This window comes from Crocodylus siamensis, chromosome 3 (genome assembly GCF_052110815.1).
Source record: "Crocodylus siamensis isolate JL-2025a chromosome 3, ASM5211081v1, whole genome shotgun sequence".
Taxonomy (NCBI): domain Eukaryota; kingdom Metazoa; phylum Chordata; order Crocodylia; family Crocodylidae; genus Crocodylus; species Crocodylus siamensis.
In genome coordinates this window covers 38,058,911-38,084,811 of record NC_143397.1, presented here as the reverse complement: position 1 = coordinate 38,084,811, position 25,901 = coordinate 38,058,911, and the positions used below count along the sequence as shown (strand labels likewise).

Below are 25,901 nucleotides of genomic sequence, written 5' to 3'. Positions count from 1 at the left end.
TTCACAAATCACCAACATTATCAAAAGTTTCTAAATGTATATAGAAGACAGTCAGGGAAAAGTGTACTCTTTATACTGCCCTATTATATGCACATGCTGTTCGTCCTTCACAACTGAAGATGACCACATGTAGTGCGGGGGGGAGAGGAAGAAGAGAGAAAAGAAACGAGAAAGAAACAGGGAGGGAGAAAAGAGAAAAGAAGGAAAAAGGAGAAAAGAGAGAGGAAAGAGAAAGGAGGGGGGTGGAGGCTAAGTCATGTGGGTACATACAACTATATAAGCCCAATCTTTGCCTTGAACAATCTGATGCAGCAGGAGCTGGAGAGCAATGAGGACTGGGTATGAGAGGTTTTCCTTTTCCTGGCCACATGCTTGCACATATTGTGTAGGTAAAATGCTCAATGGAGTGTGCACAGCAATAAAGCTAATAAGAAAAAATTTATACAAGGTCAGAGAGAGCCTGCTAGTGATGTGCTTGCTGTTATCCAGGGGAGCACAGTTCAATGTGAAATTCTACAATGTGGATGCATGCTCCCCTTGCCAAGAAGAGCTAGGCATACTATGGAGGCAGTATGTTCAGTCCCATTGGAAAGGAAGTAATTCATCTGACTGAGTAAAGAGTAAATGTATTAATAGATTTAGAACCAAGGGCCAGAATGAAGCTAATTTCCAGGGGAGGGAGTATAAAGCATAATTACTCAGTTCTTATGTAGTGTCCACATCAGAAATAAACAAGCTGAAGTATTTACATTGACCATATATGTAAATATCATGTAGCAAATATTCCAAGAAAATAATCTACAAGTTATGACAAGGGTTCAAGTTTATAGAAAAATGACTACAGTTTTGTTTTTGATTCATCCTTCACATAGATGCAAGAAAATAATCTTTTAAATAACATAAGAATTTCCTAAAGCTACAGAACAGAGGAAGGTAGAAGAGCCCATGAAGTCCTGCCATGACCTCTGTGTAAATATCCAATTTATTTGTGAAACATTTGGACACTGAAATGATAAGTACTATAGAAAACAGAGAGACAGAGAGAGTGAGTGTGAGTGCACAGGCATGCAAGAGGGAATAGATTATAGCAAACTCATAAAGAATCCATACAGGAAACTAATTCATAGGGTTGTATTATTTAAGTTCAGTGTAACTCTACAGGCTTTAGATCAAAATAATCTTGCATTGCTTTGGCTCCTATATGTATAATGTTATAAATATCTCTCAACAACTGTAAAGAAGCCAGTTGGGAAGCTGGCATCAGGGTCCTATGATTGCCATGTGAGGAGGACAAGTGGTACAGGTTGTCAGGATAAATTTAACACAACTCCCTCATGACAGCCTTTACTGAATATATTTGGAATAATTTTATTAGATTCTTTTTTCATTCTAATTTTTTCCTTACATAATATTATGCTTGAAGAAACAGAGACATGCAAGTAGCTCCAGAAGTTTTGGCAATCAAATCAGGTACATAAGCACAGAGTAGCATAAGGCCTGCTCTTTTAGAGGGCCACGTTCAACATACACATTGGGCCAGCTCTGATCAGTGGCAGTGAAGAGTCCAGTTCTGAGGGAGGAAAGAAGGAAGGGTGGCTGCTCTCTCATCCAGCTGCCTCAGAAGATTTCTAAAGTTGCCATGCACAACTTACACTAGTCTTTCAGATATGCCACGATAGCTATTATGATCACTGGTGACAAGCAAGAAAAAAAGAACTCTGTTGCAGTTTTTCCTAGTCATTTCTCTCTACCTTGTTTGTAGCTTTATAGTGAGGTTCCTCCAGTTCAGAAACATAGGAGAAGGGGAACAGGAAAGGAGAAGAGGGCATAGAAACAGATGTTATCAAATCAAAAAGCATCAGCTAAAAAGGGACACATCGCATCACCCCTCATCAGCTTTACTGGGTGACACATACATCTCCCCTTGTCCCACACTGAGCTCCCTGCCCAATGTGGGAAAAGGTAAGATGTGTTCTCTTTGCACTGGACATTCCCCAAAACCCTTGCTGCCCTGTCAGGTCTTGCACTGACTTGTGGCTCATGCAGAAGCACAAGTCATCGTGGGTCCTGATGTGAGGCAGTGAAGAGGTGCAGGAGCTGGGGAATCCTTGGCACCTTGTGCCTCCATGCAGGGACCTGTGTTGTCCCATGCCTCCACATGAAGTATGGGCCATTATGGGTCCTGGCAAGAAGCATAGGTGGTGGAAAGCTGGGGCTAATGGGCCTTAGCCCCCACAAACTAATTTTGCGGTGGTCAACAACAGTAGCAGCACCATGGTGCCACCATCCCACAGCACCCAGCACCACTGCCATGCCCCACTGCTGTAGCACTGCACCCAGCACCCCTGCCATATGCTCCTCCATTGCTCATGCATTACAGCCCTGCAATGGCCCTCAGCCCTCGCAAATAATATTTTCTCCTGCTACTATTGGCAAGAAGGCATGAGGTGGCAGAAATTCCCCAACTTCTGTACTGCCCTGTGGTGAGACCCATGTTGACCTGTGTCTCTATCTGAAACACAGGTCGGTGCGAGTCCCAAGGGAATTCCCAGGGCCCTGTGCCCCCATGCTGGGACCTGCACTGAGTCCTACCCTGTCCCATGCTCCCACCCCCAACTTGGACCCAATGGGTCAGTTTGTGTCCTAGCATGAGATGTGGGGTGTCCTGAATTTCCTGGGTCCCACACCTCCATGTGGGGAGCCATGCAGATTTACCCCACTTCCAGAGACACATGCCTGGAAAGGGAACTCCAATTTCCCTGCTTACAGACGTGTGCCCTAGGCATCTCTGTAAGCAGGAAAAGACAGGCATATGCTCCAGGGGCTTGAGAGTCCCAGTCCTATCCCTGGCTCACATGATCAGGTGCCTCAAGCCCTCAGACCATCTGCCTGGCATGGTGGAAGAGTGTGGGCATCCCAGAGCTCAGGGATGTCTGCACTCTACCACCACACAACAAACAGATGCACACTTCATTAGCACCACTGATGTGGCATGACAAAGAGCAGGGATGTCTATTGGCTCCACATTTGTCCTACAAATAAATTATTACGGCAGGACAAATACAACATCAGGCAATATCTGTTTCTACTCAGAGGGTGTTGGGAGAGGTAGGAGATAGAAAGAGAAAGACAGAGCAGGATTGCAGGTTGGTAAGGGATAGAAATTTTAAAGTAGTGATGGAGAGAGGGGAGGGCTGGGGAGTGACACATGGGAAGAGAAACTGCAAAGAAATGTTAAAGGTTGGTGGGGAAAGGGAAGGGAAAAGCAAAGCAAAATGAAGGATTAAAAATACCTTTTAAGAACAAAAGTGTGAGAAATCTGCATGTAAAACTACAGTCAGGCTATAACTGACTCTGTGTGGGTGCACACAGAAGGTGGGGAGAGTGCACTGGGACTGCCTTCCATTAAGTCCCTGTGCAGGAGGTAACGCAAACCAGCAGAGGAGCACGGGTACTGAGAAAGGTGAGTCCTAGTGGGGGTGAGGGTCAGATCATCACTGGGCATCCTTAAAAAAGTGCAAATCTGAAAATCCAGCCTCCTGTGCAATGCACATCACACCTAAGACCAGAATTTATGAGAGTACAAGAGCTACAAAGATTTTAAAATGAAATAAGTTTTTAGAAAGACAGTGCTAGGCCATATAATTTTCCAAAAATTGTTAGGCCAAATTCTATTCTCACTTTTACCAAGGTGTAACTCTACAGACATTTCATTTAATTCAGTGGAATTATTCTTAATTTATACATACTTACATAACAGAGGATAATTTGGTCCAGTGAACTGATGGAAGAGAGGTACATTTGTGACAAGGTGCCTTCCAAGAAGATTTTAGTTTCTGAGGTAAAAGCAGATTTTAAAAAGGATATTTGATCATGACTTTTCTGCTGTGGTAAATACTGATACAGGCAACCCTCGCCATTCGTGGGGTATACATTCTCGTATCCCCCGCTGACGGTGAAATCTGCGAATAAGGACTGCGTTCATGAACGCAGACTGTGTTCATGAACGCAGTGCCCCCAGCAGCTGGGGGCGGGGGGGAAATGGCTCCAGTGGGAGCATGGCAGTGGGAGCCCAGCAGTGGTGGTGGGAGACTGGTGGCAGCAAGCACAGAGCTCCTCAGGAGCTCCTGTAAGTGTATAAAATGTATTTAAAATGCAGGTTCGGCATTCGCAAATATCTGAAACCACGAATACCGAACCCACAAATAGCGAGGGTTTCCTGTACATTAACCTAAACTCTAACAGTCATGGATGGGGAAGGGAGAGGTGACAGAAATAATCATTAAATATGAAAGCAAAATGTAGTTCTGACCTGTCCTTGGCTTAAGTTCAAAAGAGTGATTGCTTTGCTTTTCATTTAGGTTCAAGTGCAAAGCAGGTGCCATTGTTTGGGTAGAATGCCTATCCTACTTCTATAACATCAGTTTTAGTTTGTCATTCCGGTCCAAATACTAGTTTATAGGTACAAGCTACATTAGTAAAATGATGAAATAATTCTGATCGCACACTACACCAACCTTTTGCTATAGAGGCATTTTATAGCCCCAGAGTTCACAGAAACCTTGAAAGAAGAATCTATGGTAGGCATTGTCAGATTAAAGTCACGCTGTAGAAATTGTGACATCTCTGCCCCTAAGTTCTGGGAGTCAGAATGTTTAACTGCATCACAAAAACAACTCACTGAAGAAGGACCTGTCAGACCCCAGCAGAAGTGAGTGTAGTGTATCTCTAATTAGTTTGACTGACTGTATGCTTGGCTACCATTCTGAGGGCAGCTCACACTCCCTGAAAAGCCATGGATGATCAAACACTTACACTTTTGCAACCTTTTCCTTGAGTATGGCAACAATCAAAGGCATCAATAGTTTATACATAGACATATGTAGGTCACATACGGTGTATAATTATGCAAATATTTGCAATTATCTTTCTATGGCTAGATACAGACATTCAAAAAGCCCAAGACAGAATCAATCTAAGCTATGCCATTTTCTGTAAGTGGCGTAGTTTACATCAGTAGCAAACACAACTCACCTTTTCCCTATGGCAGGAGAAGCAAATCTTAGACCGGGTTTAGCCATTTTTGAGCTAGTCTATGTGTGCCAAACTTCGGTTCTGTTATCGGTACAGACTAGTTTTGTGTCTAAATCCCAATTCATACCAGGATTTCATTCTAGCCAGGATTTTCAAAGAAGACTAAACTAGATTTAGACTGATGTCCGATCACTTATACCGGTAAAAGTGTAATGGCTGTACCTTGCCTATGTGAAAAACAGGGCATTGTAACTGTGTTTATATCTGGTTCCTTCAGTCAATCTACAATTATGTAGAAGTACCCTTTTTCAGGTCCCAATTTACAATAGAGGGTGTGTGCTTGAGAGAGCATGCCATACAATCAAAGTGATCATCTGTCCCAAATTTTCCAGGACAGTCCAACAGGGGGCTGTGTCACCAAGAACTCCTTGAAATGGGACTACCAGCTCACATTTTAAAGCAGTTATAATCAGCATTCTGCTTATGGTTAGCAGTGGCAAACTTTGCAGCAGCATAGGGCCCCAAGTTGGACAGGTATGCAGGCAGCTATGAAAGCAAGCAACTATGAAATGAATTAGCAACTATAAGTTTCAAAGCTGATCTTAGTATGGTTGTTCTGTAAAGAGTAGGGTTCCCTGCGAAATGTCTGCAGGAACTGCCAAATAAATAAGCCTTATTCCTTAACCTATCATGTCTGCTGAGAGGATGAAACACAATGCTGCCCAGAACCACAAAAATGCAACTACTGCTCTGGGTCAGAAGCAATAGTCACCTTCAAGACAGCTAATTAGTTCTGCTGCTTAGTGTGAATGTGGCTATACTACTTAGCTCTGCTGAAAGGCAAAGTTAATTAGCCTGTCTGCAACAATGGAACCATGCTACAATAATCAGAATTGGAAGGTGTTGTATACTTCTTTCAGTTCAAGAAGTCTGCAGAAGGGTCACTTTACATATAACTTTACAGTCTTTTGAGTCAAAGGTTTGAACTTCATTAAAATGCAGCCCAGGTTTGTCAGAAAAATGTGAACCTAGCAAAAGTTTCAATTTGTGGAAGTTTCTGCATTTAACTTGGCTTACTTCCACCAGCCATATTTCCTACGTTATGTTTTTAACTGTTAACCTAGAAGTTGATGATATAAATTAATTGCTACCTAATCAATACTGTACTAAAATAAAATTGCCTCAGGCAATCACAATGTAGAAATTAATTAGAATTATTGATGCATAACTATGAAGTTTTCTCCAGCTGTGCAATCCTTCATACTTTTATTAATTACAAGTGCCTAATTTCTCAGATTGCTAAATAGTGATAGTGACTATAGTACACAAATCCACGTTCTGTGCACTTGGTAGAGTTGAGCTAGCTCAACTTGTACTAGATTTTTTCCCCTCTTGAGCAAGGGAGGAATCAGACAGCATATGGTGAACTGGAGTCTCGAAACGCAGAGGTTAGTCTACTCCACAATCGAGTGAGATTAGCTGACAGCAATCTTTAGCTTGTCACATGCCATGGATTCATTCCAGCCAGGTTTTTCAAAGGAGGCTAAAGAAACAAGTTTGGAATTGAGTCAGAGCTGGGAACCTCACAGCTCTTCACTTCTTAGAGAAGCCCAGCTTCTTTGGTGATACAGACAATTTTTCCTCCTCATACAGTCTGATACAATACTTCATATATAAACTGGTTTCTGCAGAATGAGAAACAGTCCAATTTAATATGTTCAGACGAAAAAAGAAAAAAGTGTCATTACATAAAAAAGGAAGCTGTGAGACTTTACTAGGATATTAAAAACATCCCAGAGAGTTTATCCTATGCCTCATTTTTCACCTCCCATTTTTAACTTCTCTCACAGAAGCCAGTGGGAGTTTTGTCCTCACATATCCTCTTCTTTCCCGTCAAGCTAGCAAAGGCTTTTGCTCCCATAGTAACTGCTTGTCCCAGCAATTGTGCTGACATGCAAGAAACCCACACTGTTCCTCCCAATTACATTTCAGAAACAAAATGTAAACAAAAACATACTATTATTCTGGACAGAAAAGCATTTAGTTGTTGTAGAAAAGACAGAGAAGATAAGGAATATGAGTTGGGAGTATAAGAGGAAGAGAACAACAATGACAATGACAACAACAAAGCAGAATAAAATGTAAATAAATATGTGAAAACCTAAAGTATTTACCTTTCATTTTGGCAAAAGTAAAAGTTACATGTCACATTATTTGTATAAATGTTTTTGCCAAACTTGTATCTATGTTTTGAGATTGCCTGGAGACATTAATGAGCTCTTCTCCCTACTAAAAAAGGCAATGCTTGCAGTGTTATCAATATATATTCACTGAGAATTAAAGTGCAGCTCTGACAGTGTCTAACCTAAGTTTTTAAAAATAATGAAGAATCCTTTCCTTTGCCATTACTTTAAAAGATTTCAGAAGAACAAAACAGCTTCAGCAATATACATTCTCTCTGAATAGCCCTAATTGTTAATTTTACTCACATTCTGCTTAAAGGAACCTGCAGATAATTCCACCTGGTATATTTTAATGTCATTCTTGTTTGGGTAACCAAATAAAAAATGCTTAAAAAATAACTCTTGGAGCCTTATTTTTATATGGTTCTACTGTTACTCTATAAAGCTAATTAATTTTATAGTCCAACAGAGGCAAAAAACCCCAGTCCCCATCAAGAATCTGTAAGCAACGGGAAAGGGTAGGTAAAGTCACATTAGTCCCAATTCCAAACATTTTCATTAACATGGAAATCTGATATGCTAACAATTAATTTAAGTTCTGGGAAAGTGGAAGGGCATAATGGGATGAGCAATGGCAATAAAGATTGATTTATATGAGAGGTTGGAGGGCAAAAAGATAGCTGCAGTTAGGGGGCAAGCAGTTAACTAATCAGACTACCATCCTTTCAGCTGTTTTACTTTTACATTTATCTGTTGCTCATATTATTTATCTGGACTTTTATGGACATGGATTGCATGCTCTTCTGTGTTTATACAGCATCTAGCATAGGGGTTGGCACTGTTTTTGGCCAGTGCCAAAAATACACCAACATTGACTTGTAAGATGTTGGTGTGTCAGGGACAGATGATGGGATAGCTGCGAGAAGCCTGATTCTTGTTGGAGCAGTGCAGCCCTGGTTCCTTCCCTGCCACCTGCCGCGAGGTCCACACACACCCACCACCAGCAACGAGCTGGGCCAGCGCTCCACAGACCTTGATGCAGTGACTTGCAGCCTCCCCACAACTGCTACAAGCAGCCCAGCACTGTGGTGGGCAGCAGGGGCCTGCCCAAAGTCTGGGCTGGCTGTGGCAGGCAGCCAGTAGGCTGCAAGCCACTGCACCAAGGTCTGCAGAGCCCTGGCCTGGTTTGTTGCTGGCAGCAGATACACGCACAGATTGGGGCAAACAGCAGGGGAGCTGCAAGGGGCTCAATCCTTGTTGTGGCAGTGCAGCACCAGCTCCTTCCCCACCACCTACCCTAAGGCATGCATGCCAAAACAAATTCCTTCTTGTGCCACACTGGCATGCATGTCAGGGGTTGCTGACTCCTGATCTAGCATATTCTTGGCATAACAATAGTACAAAATATTATCATTATAATTTTATGGACTCTATCACGTTTAAAGTGAATTGAGGATTACTGTCAACCCAGTGAGAATGCAAAGGCAGAGCTATTTTTACGCCCTCAGGTACAACAACATTATGCATGCCTTCTACTTAGTGCCTTCTAAGTGTTTTAGGCACTTAGCATGCCTAAAACATCAATAACCCCTCTTCTCTTCAATGTTCCTGGCTAGCTTTTCTTTCCCACACTTTTGCACTTTGCAGGATGAGACACTATGTCAAAGACAATGAAAGACTCTTCTCCCCTGTAGAAAAGGTCTGGGTTCTCCACAGGTTCTGAGATATTGCCAGGCAGAATGATTTTCCAGTGGCCAGGGCTACTTGCATTGCCCCTCTATATATTCTTTGGAAATTAGATTCGGGGGGAGAAAGATATCTATAGCTGGATCACAATAATAAATGGTGACTCTCCTTTAGCTGGATCACAATAATAAATGGTGACTCTCTTTGACTAAACTCAGGACCAAACAGATGCCCACAGCTGTTTTAGCTGGATGTAGACTTTCCATTCCAAGGGCAAAAAGATGCTGTCCAGCCTGTCTATGAGTTTTGGAAGACACTATTTATTATATTTTAGAATACCCTTTTGATAACAGCATACGGAGAAATTATTTATCACTGTTCTTGCAGAAACTGACATACTGCTCAAACAGAGAGAAATTAATGTGGCTCCTCCAGCAAACAGATCCATATTTAGTAAACCGTGTTGCAATGTTTGCTTATAAGACTGCAGTGATCAGAGCTAAACTTCCTTTACTGTTGATATGACTGATAAACTTTATTAGTGTACTTGTTTTTTACTGTGTTAATTGTGGACCTATGCACAACATTTTTATAGATTTATGATCTGATTTATCACCATATTTGTACTTGATTGTGTTAATTTTTGGAGTAGGAATAATGTTTTTATAATGGTTGGCCCTATTTTATTATATTTGCTTTTCTGTTTAAATTTATATTATGGCTGTATGTCTGTTACGTTGTTTTCAGGAGCATGGATTTCACCTAGAATCCTTAATACATTGAATTGAACAAGTGATCTTTCTTGCTGTTACAAAGATTGTGGAGAGTATTCCTTCCTGTGAATAGTAGCAGCTTCTGGAGATATATATATATCTATAGATATATATATATATATTTGCTTTCCTCTGAAGAATTGGGAGGCAATAGCAGAGCAATTAAGTGTCTCACTATGGCTCTAGAAGTGCAAGTTCAAGCCCTACTTTAGACTCATGCCAAAAACCCCCTCCAGTTCACTCAGCTGTAACTGGGTACCAAGTCATTCGGTCTAGGGACTCAGAACACTCCCTGATGGCCTGTTGGCAATGGAAACCATTGAGCCTTAGTGACACTAGCCCAAAGGCCTGTTCTGCTCCAACTGATTTTGACTGGACTAAAGCACTGGGATGTTGGCCTCAACTGTTGGGGTTTTATGACTGAAGTATGCTGATTCTCCTGCTGGTAATTAGAAACCTCAAGCATTTTAGGGTTTGTGGGGGTTTTGCCTTCCTTTTTTGTGCAGGACATGGTTCTCTTCCTGACATCTTATGAGCATGTATTAACCAATTGCTTCACTGCTGTTACAGTCGCAAGATACTGGGAGTGCCCTCACATCTCCTCTGGTTTTGTATTTATTTACTTTTTAGATCTGTATTCTACCCTTTTCAAAAGGACTCTTCGTGTTTCTGATTCATGCCTGGGAATTGTGTGCGAGGGTTTGAAGCAGCTATTTGAGGAATACTTGGATAAATGGTTGTCTGTGAACACAGGGGACTGGACTTGATGGCTCAGAAAGCCCCTTCTAGTCCCATGTTCCTATGTGATCATAACACTGGGACTGTGGTTGTTTCCTGACATTCTAACAGAGGTTGTGGTTGTTTGAGTTCACTTCATCAGTGATAAGTTGGCTATAAAAGAAATCCATGATTGTCTTCCATTGAAATTCTCTCCATAATAGTAGTGAAGTGGATATTTTTTGATCATGCCTATATATAGGCAACTCTTTATTCTCTGGATCATGGTGTACATGTAAGAGGTCTACTCAGGTGCCTGATAAATGTGCTTGTGGCTGATAAGCCCAATTCAAGAGTGACACAGCTTGTTAAAAGTTTTACAGATCTATGTGCTGTCTGAGTTGGAGTCCAAGTTTGCAGCAGGCTGCTTCCTTCTTTCTTGCTTTGCTCCCATCCTCTGGATCAAAGCCCCTTCATGTTGAGCTGCACCTAGTGCCAGAAGTTTCCTCCAGATTGGACAAGATTCTGTGCACTCTTCCCATCCTTTTACATGGATGCTGAATGACTTCATATAATTTTTGCATATATCATGTTACTGCCATAGAGTGCAACCCTGCTTTCTAGAGCTGTCTCGAATCTCTTTGTATAAAATATTCTTGGGGATATGGTCTCTTCCCATTCTCCTAACATGGCCAAACCTCCTCCTCTTGATAGTGGTTTTTATGTGTGTCAGTCCTGTAAGCTCCAGCACCTTTGTATGTGACATGCCTAAAAAGTCTAATAATAGGAAGGGACATCTTAGCTCAAGACGTTCAGTCTCCATCTACTGCAGAGAATGACATTGAAACTCTCCTTCTAAACTTACCAAGTTCCATCTTAAAGGAGTTTGTTTGGTTTTTTTAAACAAAATTTAGCCTGAGTTAAAAATCAAAGAAAACATGGAAGGTCCAGGAGGTCCTTTCCAGCACTGCATATTTATAAACTTAGGGAAGCATTTATGATAATTTCTAGCCCTGAGCATGCACTTCACTAAACACCATCAACTAAGTAATAAGCCCTTCATAAAAAGTACTTCTATTGATTACACTGACAGCCCAACAAAAAGTGCATCACTAGGTGTTGCTAAAGGGAGCCTGTTAGCAGGCTCCTCATGTTTACATTTGGCCAATTCTTTTCCCTTTGCCAAAATAACCTAGAGTTTGTTTATTTATAACTATGTGCTAAGAGAAATTTTTCACTTACTGGCTGTGTTTATCTCAGGAAGTTCTCACTGATGTTATCACTGGTTTAAAGTGTATTTGCAGAAGGTCTATACAGATGAAGATCTGACAATTTCCAGCATTCTTACCACCAGGTTAATTAACAGTATTTAATATAATGGTGAGTTCAGAGATGGCAGTACCAGTTTGACATTAATTGGAACAGGGACACTCTCTTTGCTATATGCTTATACAGTAACTACACAATGAGGTTGGGTCCTGTATGCATTACCATGAGACAGAGTAATAATAGACTACTACAACTGTCTACTGAAATTCTAGCCATTTAGATTCCACACATAACCAATGAAATCTTGGTGCAAACATTGTGGGTGAATTCTTAAATTTACATCTAACAATTGAAAAGGTTTCACTATTTTTGTGATATGAGAAGATTTGAAGTTATTTAAACTTTTGAGGGGGAAGGAAGAAGAGGGAGTGGTCAGGGAGGTATAAAGAGGTGGTGTTGAAAAGTCGTAAACACATTTGCTTAAAACAAAATAAAACATACAACAAAACTATTTTTCAGCATTAAAGCCCTTATTCAAATAGAAACATAAAATTATATGGACTTTATAGGTGGAATTGCAGCCAGGCACCTGTCATTATAACACCCTTTTTCAGTTGCTTATAACTTTTGGCAAACTTTAACTATTTGGGCTGAAATTTTCTATGCCAGCTTTTTTGCAAAGCTTTAGTTGAAGTGATTCAACCAGCCCTTTGACTACAGATAGAAAAAAAGTGCAATTTGTAATGTTACCAATATTCTGGTGACCTTCAGAATAACTTAAATACAACCCTGCTTTGGAACAGGGACTTGAAAGGTGTCAGGACTATGCCTTTTGTTGTCCCTGTGAAAATCTGTCCACATAAAGCCACATGCAAACTTAATTCAGCCCCATTGTTTGTGCGTGTTATAATAAAGTCTTTAAATTACAAGACACTTTCTTCCACAGGCTGCTTGCCTCATTTAATGGATAGGATGGACAGGTTCTGGGAATGAATCAGAGCTGTGTACTGAAGGAATTTCATGAGCAGGACCACTGCCTCAGTAATTGTAGAAGGTGGAAGATAAATGGTGAATAAGGCAGGGGAACTGCAAGAGACAGAATCATTTCATGATTATGTGGCTGAATGCTGCCCTAGAGAATTAGACTCTAGCTGTTCTTGTACACAGTCCCTCCTCCTATTCTTTTGGATGCCCAGAAGGTGTTAAGGTGGGATCCTGGTATAGTAATGAATATCTGCAGCTGCAGGACAGCTTGCCCATTGCTTAATCAGTGCGCACCCGTCTTAGATTCTGAAACTACCTTAGTCCCTGGACTACCCCATTACCTAACCACATACAGTCATCACTATATGTAATATTTATTTATTTACCAGGTACCAATCACCAAGTACTAATCACACAGCAACAGAATCTCAGACTAGTGCCCCAAATACAAAGCTCCTGACCTTGAAGAAAAGAGAAATCTTCTCAATGATTCTGGAGCTGCTGTCCCCACCTCTCCTCCCTTCCCCCCACCCCGCGGAAGACACACACTATGCTGGCTTCACATAGGGATTATAAGAAAATATCTTTGTTAACTCCCAGCACTGTCCAAATGGCATTACCTGGGACTCATAAAGCAAAGTGAGCTTTTCAGGGTTTTTCTTTTTTCTTCTTTCTTTCTCATCATTTGCTAAGTTAGTGAGCATAGTGAAGCCTTCCCCCTCCAGTGTATGAATCTGAAGCTAACACCTCAAATCTTACTGAGCATGAGAAGTTATACCTTGAGCTCTTTTGGAAAACTCCTGTCTTCTTTGAAATGTCTGAAATACATTGTGAAATTATGGGAAGGAGGCTGGCACTGTGCAAGCATTTTCACAGGGAATATTTAACATAACCTAATTGCTTGATCAGCAAAGTGTGAGGATTAAACAGTGTCTTATTTTCAGGTAGCAAAATCCCACATGAGGAACATCAGCTGATTATGCCAGTTATGCATGAATAAAAGTTCACAGAACAGACAGCCATAACTCCATAGGTAAGGTTTACAATTAGGTTTCCATTTTAAATGTTTTTATAACTCCCTAACTCTCAAATATTTGACAGAAAGAGAAGAGACAAAGGGTTGTTGTTTGTTTGTTTTTTGCTGGACCCACTAAAGTTGCTGACTTCCTAAATCAAAAATAAACTCTTATTTCTAATGCTATTGCCCCATTTCCTACCCAGGCATTGTTATGTTTACATTCTCCAACAATTTTAACTGGGAAAAGGGGAATGGAGTTTGATATGAGGGACTGCTGAAGCCAAATGCGCAATGAAAAAACAAAATTAAAGATCAAGGCTCCTTAATTAGTTAGGGGCCAGCAACAGTTCAGTCACAAAATGGTCATTGCCTAGGTGAAACCATTTCACTGGGGCTTGTTTCCTAAACTTCCAGGTATTTTTTTCCTTCTTTGATTAACGTTTTTTGTAATAACTAAAATGGTGGCTGGGAATTTTGTCTTTTAAGTACACTCTGAAAAATCCCACATTTGTTTCATGTGACCATAAACCCCTTGAAGGACATTATTGTGAATGAAATCCTGTATGCCAGTTAGGCTGTTTTTTTGTTCAATGCAGTTTTAGTCACACATACCAAGACCCAGATCCTGTGATGTACTGCACAAGGCTCTGCCTGTGAATGGTGCAGGCTCAAGTTTCTTTTCTATCTTGCTAGGCTCACAAAGCATGAACATATGCACGCACAGATAATTTCTGTACATGCCATAAATGTATTTGAACCAAAAATATTTAGTTTATGCAGACTGACCACCAGACTGACCACTCAACTTGTTCATTATTAGGACAGTGTCTGACATAAATGAAAAATAGGCAAGACTCATTAGGATACAGAAATCAGGAAATAATAAATTACACTCACTTTATAGAACATTGGTGCGATTGGATTAAGGAGATTTATCTGCCTTTCTCAAGAAGTAGTACTGTAAGGCCCTAGGTATGTCAGACAGGGTATTGAACTACTAGAACAATGACTGAATGTGCTTACAAGTCCTATATTCCTAAAGTAATTTGTAGTTCACTTATTACAGCAAATATAGGTGTTCTGTAGATTTCTTTCAGCATTTTTCTCATGTATATTTTAATGTCCATGACTACAATATTGCTGTTACAAAATTTTAGAAGTTTTGTATCTGAACAAGTTCCCAGGTCAGGTTTGCAAGGCTAGATGAAGGATTTCTCATTTATCCAATAATGCAATTTAACAAAATAAGCTTCCATGTTACCTGCACAGTATATGCAGTTTGACTTCAGGTTTGATTACTGCTAAACAGCAGCACTGCTTAATACTATTTTATAGCCAAAGTGGTAAGAAATATTATGACTAGACACAATGATTCAAAATGCATCTTTCCACATGCAAATCACAGAAAGTGGGACTGAAAGTCAGATGTACACATGGAATTGAAAAGTACCTGAGAATGTTTGGAGACCCAATGACGCAAGACATTCAGGACACGATTAGTGGCTGCTCTGCGTATTATAAATTCCTTGTCACATGTTCGTTCAGAGTTGTTAAATCCTTTTGGGGAAAAAATACAAAGTAATTTAAGCAAAACACAAACAGCATTTCAATAAACACTTAAAATATATTGTTAACAGGGCTAAGTAAAACTATATAAAAAATTTCTGAATAACGGAAAACAAGGAGCATACAGAATACTTCTAACATCATAATTTGGGCTCCTGAATAGCAGGAATAGTATAAACCAAATCTTCCCTCTGTAGACAAATAAGGGTTTCAACTATCCTTAGTGTTCAGCCCAAAGAAGTTGAGATGTATATCCACTTTAAATCATTACTAAAATCATGAAAAAAGATGTGTGCATAGCATGAGAGAATAACCTAAAGGGAGAAAGAAACAGAACACTGAATACTAGGGCTGTGCAAAATTACACTGGCTGTTTCATTTTGACACTGTTTTGATTCATTTTGAGCACAAAACAGAGAAACTGAAACAAAACAAAGGGCTTCAAAACAAAAATGAGGCTAGTTTGAAATGTTTCGAGTTTTGAAGCAGCCAGCAGCCAGGTGGTGGAAGACAGGGGAGAACCAGGGCTGGGACTCCCAGTGGCTTCAGGCTCAGCCCTGGCTTTCCCTACCAACTGTAGCTGGCTGTGGGAGGTCGATCACAGCGCAGGCGAAGGGAACTGAGCCCCAACTCAGTTCCCCTCCCCTGCGCTGCAGTCAGACTGGAGAAGGGAACTGAGCCTGATCGCTCAGTTTCCTTCCCCAGCCCTACAATCGGGCTGGGCTGATTTCATTTCACCAGCCCAATGGTCATGCTGGGATTGGGAACTCAGCCCTCTGAGTTCATTTCCCCAGCCTGATGGTAGCTCTCACCTCAGCCCCAGTTCCCTTCCCTGATCAGTCCCAGTGCTGGGGAGGGGAACTGAACAATGGGGCTCAGTTCCCTTCCCCATCTCCCCAGTCCAGTCCCAGGCGGCATCCCTCCCACATCTGGCAGGCAGATGGGGACCACAATCCCAGGAGGACTGGCACGGGCCCTGGAGCCCTCCCAGGGTTGTGCCCCTATCTGCAGGCCAGATGAGAGAGGCTATTTCGAGCTTCCCCACTATAGTCTATGGGCAACACATCAAAATAGCCTCAAAACAGCATCACTGTTTCGATGAAATGAAATGGAACAGGAGTTTCAAATTGAAACGAAATTCTAAATGAAACGCTGTTCCGTCAAAACCTTGAAACACAAGTTGAAATGGAATGGTGGCATTTCACATAGCCCTACTGAATACCAGACACGGGCTAAGTATAAAGAAGGAATATAAATATGGTTTAGGAAATGAAAGACAGTAGGGGAAAGAAAATAAGAGAAGAGAATGGCAGAAATGAAGAGGTGAAGAAAGTCAGAGGAAGAAATATTTCTTCATAAACACATGGCAGCAGTGTTCAGGGAATGCTACATTTTCTCACATACGTCATGTACGTTCCAAACACAACCACTGTTTTTGGAAGGCAGAATATAGAGAAAAAAGGTTTTTCCAGGATCATGGCTGACCGCATGCCCATAGGTAATTCAATGAAGGCTTCAGGCACAAGCTCCAACATTAACTCTCTCATAGCCACCAAGAAATTGGTAACAACTTTGGGCTGCTCCACCCAAGGCTACTGCCAGTGAGCAGGTTAATACTGGATTTCTTTCTGGCCCAGCAAGCAGCAAGAATAAAGTGCCAGGCACTACAGCACCCTGGGCACTTGTACACATTTGGGGTGTTTGGGTCCCCTAAATTCAAATGGTGGGTTTTTAATTGTGACCTGCCATTTCAATTTAGGGACTTCTGTCACTGTGATGGAACAGTGACAGCAGACCGTCAGCTCACCACATCCCACCCCCTGAACAGCATGGGCAGGCTCTGCCAGGAAGAAAAAAAAAAAAAAGCAGCGAGGGGCCTGATTGTTTGGGTTTTTTTCTGGCAGAGCCTGCCTGCCTCTCCCACAGCTGGGGGAGAGATGCCAGTAGCCCCTGAGCTGCAGGGGGCCCTGGACATTCTCTCTGCGGCAGTGGTGTCCCCCAGGTGGCACTCGCTCACTAGCAGCTCACCCAGGTGGCCTCAGGGGTAGCTGCCACCGTGGAGGGAACGACCGGGCCTCTCATAGCTGGGCCACTGGCAGCTCACCTCCCGGCTGTGGGAGAGGTGAGCAGGCTCTGCAAGGAAAGAAAAAAAAAGTCCAGGAGTGTTTGCGGAAGCTCAGGATTGGTGGGCTTCCAGCAACCCATGCATTGTCCCTGCCCCCTTCCTGCCACCTGGGACTGCCCAAGAATAAGCTGGCTTGCCCCTGGGGCAGTTTGAGAAGGCAGCAGGAGGGCAGCTGAGTGTGTTGGTGGCCAGAGAAGGTGGTGGGGACAGTGCGTGGGGTGCTGGAAGCCTGCCAAGCCCAAGTTTCCATGCACCATCCGTGCCACCAGACCTGTACATGTGCAAGATTTTTTTTTAATCCACAACAGGACAATTTGTCCCAATCAAAGTAAAATACAGAGGTAGTCTAAGCTGCCATGCTCAAAAAAATTTTTACATAAAAAAAAATCATTCACGTGTACATGGTGATATAATTATGTTACACAAATGACAATTTCGTGTTGCTTTTTGTCACATGTACGTGGCCCCTCCATCACGTGTACGAGTGCCCCCTGTCTCTATACTTCTATTCCAGCAAAGTAAACCAGCTCCCTTGGTTAAGACTGACACCGCCAATTTTGGAGAACTGTTTTTTGGGGAAAAATACTATGTGGTATGATTTGGGAGGGAGCTAAGTTTACCTATTGAATTTGACTTCCTTGACCACAAAGTTAGTTTGCCAACTCTATCGTATCCATCCAGCTTTTATGAAATAAGTTTCCTTCTTATTCTACAATATTTAATTACAAATATATATTTTGAGAAACATGCTAGAACATTACTGCCTGCATTGCTGCCATAATTTCTTCCTGTAGCTCTCTAGTAGCCTCAAGTGTAACACAGTTGGGCAAACTAATACATCTAAAATGCTAATTTTTAAATACTCTAATTTGGAAAGCATTTAATGATTTTGAAAGTATACTTTGAAAGTTCACATTTATCTACCTTAATTATAACCTTATGTTTTTTGTTAAATTTGCCCTTTCACTGTACTCCTTTTGGTGTCATTCAAAGACTGGTCCAGTGAACAACTGGATGCTTTCTCCTGTACAGCCAGCATTTTACACAGCTTTACTATTTTTTAAATAAAAATTGCTTCCAAGATCCTTATGCTGTTATAAATAGAAATGACAGATTAAGATTCCTGTTTACTTTTTGAATAGTACTGAATGTATGTTTTGAGAAAACTAGTATTTGTTTTGTTCTGTTTCATTTAATAAAGACCCCAAAACATAACCTGCTGTTACATTTTTCTGAGAAAATTTATAGAAAAAAGAAGTAGAGAGTAAATTTGTTTTTCTAGAGATATGCATATCATGGAGGTCCTTTATAATGGAGAATTTTATACTTTGGTTGACATCTTAGTTATAACATCAAAGAAAATTTCATATTAAAACATCTTCAACAGTTTAATTGCCTATAAACAGAAAAGCAAACAAAATCTCCCTGGCTTTAGTCAATGAAGGGTAACCTAGGTAACACTGTTATGCTAAATTTCTCTTCCTTTCACAGTTAACCTCTTGCAGAAGCAATTAGCCATATGTATTATAAATTGTTCAATTAGCCATTTAATTGCAGCACTGAAAGTCACAATGAAAATTATACACTAAACCAGTAGAGCCTATTTCAGAGTAACGTTAAGGGGTAGAGTAATCCCATTCTGGGGGATCTAGAAAGAAAAAAAAAAATAAATTCTACAGAGAATGTTTTCAGTTTTCTGCAATGAGAAAAGACTAGGAAGCAAGAAAGAAAAATAGGAAAAGCCTACAGAGTTCTGCAAATTCCATTCACCTGCCTCAACATTTTCAGCACTTTAAAGTAATCATTTAAATGCACAGACTAGGAGTAAAATTTACCACATGGAAGTGCTTAAATTTTGATATTCCCAAACTATATATAAAGATCTCCCATTTATGAATGCAGACGGTAGTGTAGGATAGCACTTTACACCCTGCCCTACCTTCTGCTCAACTTCCATTAGGAGAGTAACAGCTAACTACCTCTCTCAATTTATTCAATGCTAGGAAGAACATTTCCCATTTATGCATGTGCTATGCAGGCCTAAGAAAATAATTTTACCCCATCCTACTGTTTTAGCATATTTTCAGAATGGTGTACTTCATACTGCCCTAAATTAATCAAGACAAAGCTGAAATTGTGTGCTGCATCCTAACTCTTTTTCAAAAGAAAATAACTAGGAAAGGCAGGGGGTTTTTTCTTCCTGTCTTGGTATATGCACATGTACAATTCAGATTTTATTGTTTTTCTGCAAATCTACCATCCTAAAATTTGAAGTGCAGATAGATTTCTCAGGCTATAGACAGATAAAAAGTATGTACTACTCCAAATGCCTCTAAAGTGCTCTAAAAAGTGAAGGTTCACACCATACATAGTGCCATAGCAGAGATGGCAACTTGCAGCCACAACCAGGACTGGAGTCAGGACCAAGCCAAGAAGAAGGTCCAGAAGACACAGTATAAGACAGCTTGTGAGAACAGACACGCTTTGAGTGACTGGCAGATAACCTGCCCTTACCAAGAAGAGTTCCAATGGACCATTGCAAGGGATGCTTCATCACTGACTCTGGGCTGGACCCAGAGCTCTCCACTGACAGTGGTTTACATGAATCTGGAGGATTATGAGGAAGCTCCAGGCCAAACCCCAATCCAAGTACAGTTCCTGGGGTGGAGAGGACAGAAGGATCCTTGTAAGTCCCTTTCCAGTTTGGGATTGTGCAGCAGGCCTCGGGACAGGATAGCTTGTATGGCACTGACCATGGAGAAGACCAGCCTACAATCCTTCCTGCATCTCTCCATCAGTCCTGCCATTATGCATGATTGGGCGGTGAATGTCAGGGGCTATAGGCTGTACAGGAGGGACATGATAGGAAAGAGAGGTGGGGGGGTGGCACTCTATATAAAGGAGGAATACGCACCCTCGTCAATTAGCAAGGAGTCAGGGGAGGGGCACTCTGAAGTGCTTTGGGTTAGAGTACAAGGCAGTCAAGGGGAAAGAGACTTAATGGTGGGAGTCTACTACAGACCTCCCAACCAGGGAGAAGAGCTTGACCAGGAATTCTTAGGTCAGCTCACAGAGGTAGTGAAGGCTAAGGATGTGGTAGTCATGGGGGACCTGAACTTCCCGGACATCTACTGGGAAGAACAGTCAGCCAGGTCTGAACGCTCACATAGGTCTTGGCCAGAGTGCAGGACCTCCATCTAACCCAGGAGGTGCACAGCCCCACCAGGGGAGATGCCTTGTTGGACCTAGTGCTGGCCATGGGTGATGACCTGGTGAGGGGGCTGTGGGTGCTTGACCACCTGGGCGACAGCGATCATCGCCTGCTGGAATTCACCAGCCAGCGCAAGGTGGCAAAGGCATGCAGTAAGGCAGCGGCCCTAGATTTTAGGAGGGCAAACTTCAATGAGCTAAGGAGGATAGTTGGAGAAGCGCTGAGTTCCCAGAGGGGAGGGGAGCCAGGTGTCCAAGGAGATTGGTCGCTCCTTAAGGAGACGATCTGATCCTCCAAGCCCAAAGGAAGGTAATCCCAATGAGGATCAAAGGGAGCAGGAGAGCACACAAGCCTCCATGGCTCACCAAAAGCATCCGGGAATGTCTCCTTGCTAAAAAGGAGGCCTACACCCATTGGAAAGAAGGGGTCATCACCAGGGAGGACTATTCTGTAGTTGCTCGGGGATGTAGGGGGGTAGTTAGGAAGGCCAAGGCAGAGATGGAACTGGGACTAGCTTTCCAGATTAAGGACAATAAGAAGTCCTGTTTTAAATACATAGGGGGTAAAAAGAAGGTCCCGAGTAATGTGGGGCCCTTGCAGGACACGTTGGGAAACTTGGTCGTCACACCAGATGGCAAAGCTAACATGTTTAACGATTTCTTTGCCTCCGTCTTCCTAAGTAGGGACCAGAACAGCCATCTCCCTGCTGGGCCCCCCTCAGACCCCGGGGGAGGCACACCTGGGCCATGGGTTAGTGATGATTTAGTTAGGGAGCTTCTGGAGGGGTTGGACGTATTCAAGTCAGCCGGTCCGGATGATCTCCACCCTAGAGTTCTAAAGGAACTGGCCAAGGTCATTGCAAGTCCCCTGGCATGGCTTTATGAGCACTCATGGTGCTCTGGTGAGGTACCGGAGGACTGGAAGAGGGTCAACGTGGTCCCCATCTTCAAAAAAGGCAGGAAGGAGGACCCGGGAAACTATAGGCCGGTTAGTCTTACCTCGATCCTAGGCAAGCTGTTCAAGAAAATTATGCTGGCACACATCCAGGAGGGGCCAGCAGGGGACTGCATGCTTAGGGGCAACCAACACGGGTTCATCAGTGGCAGGTCCTGTCAGACCAACCTGGTGGCCTTTTACGATCAGATCACCAAATCATTACATGCAGGGCTAGCAGTGGATATAGTCTTCCTGGACTTCCGGAAGGCTTTTGACACTGTTTCTCACCCCGTTCTCATTAAGAAACTGGGGGGGCTGTGGTGTCGACACCGACACACTCAAATGGGTCGCCAGCTGGCTGGAGGGCCGCACGCAGAGGGTGGTAGAGGATGGGTCCTTCTCAACCTGGAAGGACATGGGCAGTGGGGTTCCGCAGGGCTCGGTCCTCCGGCCCCCACTGTTCAACATCTTCATCAGTGATTTGGACAAGGGGGTAAAAAGCTCCCTGTTCAAATTTGCTGATGACACTAAGATGTGGGGGGATGTGGGCACACTGGAAGGATGCAACAGGCTACAATCAGACCTAGACAGGTTACAAGGGTGGGCGGACGAGAATAGGATGGGTTTCAACACAGACAAGTGCAAGGTGATGCACCTCGGGAGGAACAACTGGCACCATACCTACAGGTTGGGGAACTCCCCTCTTATCAGCACGGAGGCGGAAAAGGATTTTGGGGTCATCATTGACTCCAAGATGAACATGGGCCGGCAGTGTGGAGAAGCAGTTAGGAAGGCCAACCGCACCTTGTCATGCATCCACAGATGCATCTCGAGCAGGTCCAAAGAGGTGATCCTCCCCCTCTATGCGGCACTGGTCAGGCCGCAGTTGGAGTACTGCGTCCAGTTCTGGGCGCCGCACTTCAAGAGGGATGTGGACAGCATGGAGAGGGTCCAGAGGAGGGCCACTTGTATGATCAGGGGACAACAAGGCAGGCCCTATGAGGAGAGGCTATGGGACCTGAACCTGTTCAGCCTCCAAAAGAGAAGGCTGAGGGGGGATCTTGTGGCCTGTTATAAACTAGTCAGGGGGGATCAGCAGGCACTGGGGGAGTCACTATTCCCCCGGGCACTGCCAGTAGTGACCAGGCATAACAGTCACAAGCTGGCAGAGGGTAGGTTTAGGCTAGATATCAGGAGGCACTACTTCACGGTCAGGGTGGCTAGGGTCTGGAACCAACTTCCAAGAGAAGTGGTGCAGGCTCCTACCCTGGGGGTGTTTAAGAGGAGGTTAGATGAACATCTTGCTGGGGTCATTTGACCCCAGTATTCTTTCCTGCCATGGCAGGGGGTAGGACTAGATGATCTGCTCAGGTTCCTACCGACCCTAGAAACTATGAAACTATTATCAGTACTGTATGTCCTACCACTGTCCCATATCCGTTACTCATCTCCATCTCTCCTGACCAGTCAGGCAGAATGCCAAGGTCCAGCCTCCTGGAAGGAATGTCTGCATAGCAGGAATCCAACTTTACTGGTCAGGGATCACCTGTACTGGCTTATGGGACACACCCAGAGAGTGATGGATAGGTCGGTTTCTACCTGGAGAAATGTAGGCATCTGAGTCCCCCAAGGCTCTGTCCTGGGACTGGTACTATTCAATATCTTCATTAGTGACTTGGACGAGGGAGGAGAAAACACCCTGTCCAAGTTTGCAGATGACACCAAACTATAGGGGGAGGAACACAAACTAGATGGCAGGGAGCAAATCCAGGCTGATTTGGACAGGCTGGGGAAATGGGCAGAACAGAATAGGATGCAGTTTAACAAAGATAAGTGTTATGTGTTGCACCTGGGAAGGCAGAATTATCAAAACTCCTACAGCCTGGGAGGTATCATTCTAAGTAGCACAACTGCGGAAAGGGATCTTGGAGTAGCAGTTAATAATCCCTCGGTTTCGTGTAGTTGATCCATCCTCAGGTGATTCACAACATCCTGCAACACAATAAAGAACTATCTCTTGAAGCTGAAGATCTGGTGCACTGATTACAGGATGGCAGTGTAGGTGGCACTGACAGCACCAATTCTGTTCAGAAAAATCCATTCAAGTAGATCCGGCTCTGACCTCCTGTGAATTGGGGAGGTTGAAGGAAGTGTAACACCAAAATCTTCTGGATGGTGTGGTATCACTCCTACATAGCTGATCCCACTACCGCCTTGCTCATGGTGGGACAGTTGGTGACAAACCAGAGGATTTTGGGGGTTGCCATCATACAGATGGCACCTGCCACCATGCCACTGGCTGGTCATGGGCATCCTCATGTTGGCTGCTTCCTTCTGAAATGATGGGGCCACCTCAGTGTGGATCTCCAGGAAGGTAGCCCTGCTTATCTTGAAGTTTTGCTGTCACTGTTCACCATCCCAAATCTTCAGCACACTGTGCCCAATAGCCACTGTTTGTCTCCAGGAAATACATGGCCTGCACATGGTCCCAGAAAAATCTGATTTCCATGGAGTTCCTTATTTCTTTTCCCCCTGACACATAGGTCTCAGATGGGCAGAGAATACAACACCTTGAGGCACCTTTTAAGTGCTTAGAGTTTCCATTCTGTGGTACATCATCTGGCCATACAGGAGGATGGTCACCATGGCCAGGTAACCAAACACTTTCTTCCAGGAGCAGACCTGCACGAGGTTTTCTTGAGGTGCTTCTCTGTGAAAGATGGAAGGATACGAAGATGGTACATATATATCCTCTGTTTCCTCTGAGGTGATGCATGTGAAACTGTGCAGTCCTTTTGAAATAGAACTGATAGGCCCAGGAAACACAAAACCTTGGGGGGGAAAATCCCATAAGACTGCTATTGCCCCTTGACTGTCCTCAGAAGGTTCTGGGGGAACATGGTCAAGAGGCATGCTAGGATGCCTGCTTGCAAGTCTCCTAGCTATGGAGTGCCTCAAAGGCCTAAGCTCCAGTACTTGAAATGCCTTAGCTGGGAAGGACCTATACATTTGTGCAGTACTGAAGTGCTCTAAATTATGAGCACTTCAGATTAGGGTGGTATTTGAAGCATTTCACATGTACACCTGTCCATAATCCATACAAAATATCACTTGTGTTGTTTTCCTGCAGATACTCTAAAATTCTGGTTTTTTAAATAACATATATAGAAAGAATAAAACACCTGATCTTAAGAGTGTTATGCTGAACACTTCCATAGCTCCCAAAGTCATTAGCTGTCCATTGAAATTGGACCACAAAGCTACAAAATAAAAACCATAGCAAAACTTTTATATAAAAGTGTACTAAATAATCTGTAAAACTTTTCAAGTGCCTCAGATAACCAACTTTACTGAAATACTTGAAGTTATCCCTTGAAAGCAAGAGTCAGTAACACTGCAATTACAAAAGCATTAAATACATTCCTTAATCAAGTAAGTCAGTTCAACTTGGCTTTAAGCAAATGCTCCCCCACCCAGCACAGCTCCCCTCCAGTGGAGGACACACTCTAGTGCCCCCTGGCTCCTGGCCTGAACAACTGCAGGCATATGCCCACATTGCCTCAGTCCAGAGGAAATGACTGTGCTGTTACAAATGGACTAACCTGCAAAGGTTGAATCAATTCAGGCTCCAGTTTTTTGAATGTCTGTCCCTAGCCCTACAGTAAACTTTGTTTAACTATAAACTTGTCCACCCAGGGAAATTAGTATACAGTAAACTAGAATGTAAATTTGAAGTGCACTAGCTGCTCTGTCTCCTGGTGAACCCTCTTAGTACATATTTTGCCTCTGCATGGGATAGCCTACTTCTCTGTTGAGGTGGACTAAGTGATTGAACACTTCGGTCGTGTCTGCTTCCCTGCTGAACACAGGGACCACTGGAAAGAAAATAAGCCCCACCCACTTGGTGCACCCTACTCCAGGTGCACCGAAGTCATACAATTAGAAGGCAACATAGATGATTAGAAGTCAACACAGAAGGCTCAAAGCAGTCCTGAGCATACGCTTCATTGTTGTTCCCAGGGTCACCCGAAATAGAAATCTGGAAGATAGCCTGATGTGAAGCTCAAGCCTGATGTGAGAGCCTGACCCAGTCTAGTAATAACTGAAATCAAGGCCACTCTTTAAGTGTGGGAGACTGAAGCTTCCTCCAGGACTTCGCTGACTAGGGCAAACAGTTTGGCTGCCAGGGAGTCAAAAAAACATCATGAGGTTCAACAGGAAAGGTAGGTTAATTGAGGAATTTGATTCAAGTTGAACTAGCTCTCTCAAGATTTAAAAATAATTTATGGCTAAATATTATGGACTATGTTATACAATTTCCTTTTGTTGGGCAAATAAGCCTTCATACAGGTCCTTTATCACAAAGTCCAGTACTCTTTTGAATTTGTTTTTACTTACA

The 25,901-nt window shown here is 42.9% G+C and overlaps 1 protein-coding gene across 2 annotated transcripts in view; it reads right to left on the bottom strand.

The window, feature by feature from the left end:
- The window catches only part of RASGRF2 (Ras protein specific guanine nucleotide releasing factor 2), a 249,315-nt gene that overhangs the window by 51,578 nt on the left and 171,836 nt on the right, over positions 1-25,901 (bottom strand). For both annotated transcript variants that reach the window (XM_090038177.1, XM_090038178.1), the window contains exon 18: positions 15,115-15,221. In XM_090038177.1, the coding sequence (XP_089894303.1) occupies positions 15,115-15,221 (107 nt within the window). The remainder of the gene's footprint in view (positions 1-15,114; positions 15,222-25,901) is intronic.